Source organism: Alligator sinensis, unplaced genomic scaffold (assembly GCF_000455745.1).
Source record: "Alligator sinensis unplaced genomic scaffold, ASM45574v1 scaffold649_1, whole genome shotgun sequence".
NCBI lineage: Eukaryota > Metazoa > Chordata > Crocodylia > Alligatoridae > Alligator > Alligator sinensis.
This window is the reverse complement of record NW_005842127.1, coordinates 1332655-1337450: the sequence shown is the minus strand read 5'-3', so window position 1 is coordinate 1337450 and position 4796 is coordinate 1332655. Positions and strand designations below refer to the sequence as shown.

The window sequence follows — 4796 nt, the reverse complement described above, 5'->3', positions numbered from 1 at the left end:
ATCCCTGGGGTCAAGACCTAATCACCAGACCATACATCTAACCACTAGACCTCAAACACTTGACTCATTCCATATTGTACACACTCAAGGATCAATTCTGCTTAACCTATAAATAAGTGACACTGACTCCCTTTGTGATAGTGACCAAGTTATTTAGTCTGTCACAATTTAGTTTATCAATACATGAAGTAGAGATTAAAAAAAAAAAAGACTAGTCCTCTAGCATACAGCTACAGCAATTTTAGCATGTTTAAATGCATTCACAGGAGTGGTTTTTCCCTTAGGTTACAAATCTGATTTTCAATATGCAGGCAGGAGCCAAAGTTTTATCAGTATTAGGCCTAACCTGCATCAGGACTAAACATGGGAAACATATAAACTCAGAAAGAATGATGAGGTGGGGGAGGAAATGCCTATTTAATAGACCTGTCTGTTTAAACTGTTCCCTCCTAAACCATAGTAACTTGCATAATTCTTAGTAACTTGGATTCTGATGAAAGCCTAAGTGTGAGAGTACATGATTGCTCTAGCTTTTTCACTAGCATTTAACTTGGAAGGTCCAAGGGTTCCTGACAGGTGCTGACTAAATAAGTCTTCAGTGTGACCCAGTTGTATCTTCCTTTAGCTTAGCCCTGATTTACAGGGATGGTAGGTCTGTAGGTTCTATAGTTAGTATTGCCTTTCTGCTTCATGCTGCATGCTTCAAATAGAAATACCTCTACAGACAGTAAAACAAATAGAGTTTCAGTAACAAATGCCACGTCCACTTCTTATATATATGCAAACTCCATTGGAAAGATGACACGCATTCATGCCTGAAGTAGTATGGCGTCTGTCCTGGGGAGCTGTATTAGTGTTCATCTTGTCATTTGCTTTTTCCCCTCAATTGATCCCAGGTGGAAACCCTATCTGCTGCAGCTGGAGAGGTGGATGGATGCTTCTCAAATGGCAGCTGAAGCTCTCCTAGAAGTAGGAGTTATGAGGAGCTGCATGAAAAATGAAGGGTAGGGGAAGAAGATTTACTCCCAGTTTTCTGCCTCTCTACTGCACCATGGATTCTTGGATTAGATCCCTTGCTAGAGTGTTGTTGACACTACTTGGTCTAGTTTTGTGGGGGGCTGCTGCAGCTCTGGCCTTTGGTGGAGCTTTTGTGATCCTTACATACAAGAACTACAGGTGGTTCTTTCAGAATTGTTTCCTGCTTCTGCCAGGCTGGCTGGCTGTTGCTGCTGCTTTTCTCTTGCTCCCCGCTGGTGCCTTGGCCATTGGCATCCCTGCTAGGAATTCTCGCTATCAACAGGGGACTTTCATGTACTTGCTTGTTGTTCTTTTCTGTTTAGAAGCTTCTGTAGCTATGCTGGCACATATCTATCCTGACAGGATGGGATCTGAACTGACGGGCACCATGGGGCACCTTTTTCATCAGTACAATGGGACGCACTCCCATCATCCTAGCAACAGGGCTGTGGATACAATTCAGAAACAGCTGCAATGCTGTGGGGTGTACAACTACTCTGACTGGGTGAAGGCAGCACTTCCAGCATCATGTCATCTCCAAGCTAGAAGCATGTGTGTCCCTGAAAGCTGTTGTAAAGAGACTTTGCACTGCAGTGGTGATGTGAACCAGTCAGCACAGCTCTTTCAAGAGGGCTGTCTCAAGAAACTGAACTACCGGCTGCATTTTGTCACACACTTTGTATTTTGGTGCTGCGCTGTCCTTGCATGTTTGCAGGTTCTGGCTGCCATTAGTAACGGGATACTCATGAAACATCGGCCCTTCCAAGACTTACGAATTCTGGATTCTGCTGTGTTTTCATAGACTTTAGAACTGGGAAGCTATTTGACTTGTCCCTCATGCCCTGAGAACATGGGGCAGCATAAATGCCATTTTCTTTATTTACCTAGGCAATCCACGATCCAATTTTGCTGCTAGATTTCCTAAAAGCATAATTCCCTGTTTTAAAGAACTGTTAGACTCTTGGGTTTTTTTGTTCTTTTTTTTTTCTTTTTATAAAACTAAGTATTAATAAACATCATTTGATAATCCAATTGATCAGGTAGTTAAATTGGGAGAAGAGAAGTTTGTTGGCATGTGTGCTGACCTGAAATGGAGGAGGGTGGAAATGGATAAGCGTGGATAAAAGGGGAGGAAAATGGTGAGTCTGTACATGATGGTGAAATTAAACGCACAGATAAGCACTCGCAAAGTCATGTCCCAAATATGGAGTAAATCTGAAATTCTCCTGACTTTGACAGGATCATAGCTCTTACTTCTTAAGCTTCAGTTCAGTCCAACAGATAATTTTCTCCAGCCTTCAACCCCATGTGCCATATTAGCACATCCCTTCATAGAGAGAAAGGGATCAAAACAGAGGGCTATAGCTTTACTGTAAACTAATTTTTTTTTCCCCCTAAACACATACCAGGCATTTTTGGAATAATATTGGGATACAAATGTGCTTGCATAAACACATCATTATGTAGATGTTGCTCATCAAAGATAGTTCACGAATGGTAAATCACCTTAATTATAAAATACCAAGAGAGTGGAAATTAAAGAAGTGGAAAATCTAGTTAATGACATTTGAGTAACTATTATGCAGAAGATGGAAGAGATGTAGCTGGAGAGAGTCAACTTGAATTGTTGTGGGGAGGGTTAATTTAATAAACTCTTAAATATTCCCTAATCACTTATTAAATAGAAAGCATGTTTTGAACCTTTTTGTGGAAAAACAAAAGAAGAATTTATCCCATAATTCTAAAAAGCAAACTGGGATTTTATGCAAACTCAACCTTTAAAAGCAACAAATTCCTTTTAATAATAGATAGACATAATCATTATAGCTTTTCAAATAGGATGATAAGTTGTACCTGGTTTTAGAGTGCTGTGTTTTAAAAAGCCCCTGACTTTTATGGGGAAAAGTTCAGAGAATTTAAGTCAACTAATACAGCTAAACACATTTAAATACAGGTGCAAAATCTTAAATCAAACATGGCACGGAATGCACTTGACTTATAGGTACAGGCCCGCCAATAGAGGGGAGACATTTTATTAATGAATAAAAATAGGAATACAGTTGATCTGGGAAAGAGGAAACTTGCAAAGACACTAGAGGCAAATGGATGAGTTCAAGATATGGCTCTTTTAGTTAACTTCAGTTCATAAACATTTTCTGATTCAGTGGTTTACTATTGTGTTTCAAAGGCAAAATGAGGAAGAGGCTATAACTATCAAGAAAGCAGCCAATCCAGTGAAGAAATGATAAATAAAAATATATTACAGGATTAGAGTAAGAGGGAATACAGTGGCTCCTCCTCACCATCTACCTGTTTAGTTTGGAAAAGCTCATCTTTCTCCTAGATTATTCTTTCTTCATACGCCTTCTCCAGTTTGGGTACTGAAGGCTCCTAAAACTGGGTCTCTGAAAAGGCAGGAGCTGTTCTGCAGTGACCCCCATTTTACCTGTCAGCAATTTGGACTGATACAAATGACAAAAATGGTGCATATGTGAGAGAGAGCTAATTCACCCTGGTGAGGAGATTGCAGCAGGAACATGGATAAGGTACGTTTTCCCCTTCAAAATAACAGTCTCAGGCTGCATATTTTTACATGGCCACTAGCAGGATTTAAGCTTTTATAAAACCTCAATGCAAGGGAGAAAGAGAATGGTGTTCCCTTTGTGCAACCCAGAGGGTTTCCTACTGTAAAGAAATAGTAATGGCGCTCAGATACTACCCTGGTTCTTATGTCCTTCTCTGCTATTGCATTGCTCATTCAGAGATATGACCACACTTCTCACACGACATGCCAGTGATCAGCACTGCTAAAACATAGTAAATGGTACAGATGCAAGATATCAAAGAGAAACGGGAGGGAAAGAACTGAGGTCAATTAGAAAGTATCAGATGATCTTGCACACCTGGAACCCATCAGGTCTCTGTTAAAATAACTTAAGCCTTCACTGGGTCTACTTCAGTATTCTCAGGAGAAACTGTGGGTTGAACCTCTCTGTAATGCTCAGAATTTGGGATAAGTATTAAAAGGAGGCTTCTCGCACACTTTTTGTTATGGCTTTCCCAAAATGAGGGAAATCAGAGTTAAGCTAGAGTAATAGCACACAGAAAAAATACTTTTCTTAGTTTATATCTAATCCTTCCTAAGGCAAAATAATCTTTTCCCAGAGTGCGCTTTGGGGCTCCGACCTCTTAAATTTGGGAAGACAAAGCAGCTGCAGCCCTAGAGTGGGATTATGCTGGGCTCGGTAGCTGTTGTTTGTTTCTTGGTTCTTCTATCGTTCCAGCTAGTGATTAGTATGAACCCTTGTTAAACTTTTCTCCTTTTCTTTTTCTGAAATAATAGAACGTTCTTACAAGGGCGACCAGCCCCTTTAAACTGAATGATGTTCAGTTTTGTTCCTACCTTGGGATACATCAGTAGTAGAATTCACTGTAGGCCTTGCATATTCCATATCTTTTGAAAAGGGAATTTACAGTAACAAAAAATGCAAAAGGATTGTGGATGCAGGGGCTGGTTGAAGGCATTGTGCTTTGCATGGAGATGGTTGATAATTTAAGATGAGCCCAACCTGCTTCAGAAGTAGTTAAACACCTTAAGTGATGTAGTTAAAACAGAAGTTACCAGAGGTCAGACTACAGGTGTAGGCAATGTGTTTGGCCTTGAAATCAATGAACTTCTAAGGCCTTAAAACTTGAGCTGAGTGGTTTGCTTTAGTGAGGAAAATTTCCTTGCAGCAGATGCAATCTGGTAGGTAAGTATTGCCTGAAGACCAGTTTCC

At 40.2% G+C, this 4796-nt stretch overlaps 1 protein-coding gene across 1 annotated transcript; it reads left to right on the top strand.

Annotated features, from left to right (window-relative positions):
• The first annotated feature begins 1047 nt into the window (after nucleotides 1-1047).
• On the top strand, nucleotides 1048-2625 carry LOC106722267 (tetraspanin-3-like). The gene has a single exon (XM_014520548.1). It carries the CDS (start codon nucleotides 1052-1054, stop codon nucleotides 1817-1819), a length of 768 nt encoding a protein of 255 aa, XP_014376034.1. The 5' UTR covers nucleotides 1048-1051; the 3' UTR covers nucleotides 1820-2625.
• Nucleotides 2626-4796: the final 2171 nt, after the last annotated feature.

Excerpts from the sequence above, each read along its gene's own strand:
- LOC106722267 (XM_014520548.1), top strand. The coding sequence starts at position 1,052 with ATGGATTCTTGGATTAGATCCCTTGCTAGAGTGTTGTTGACACTACTT.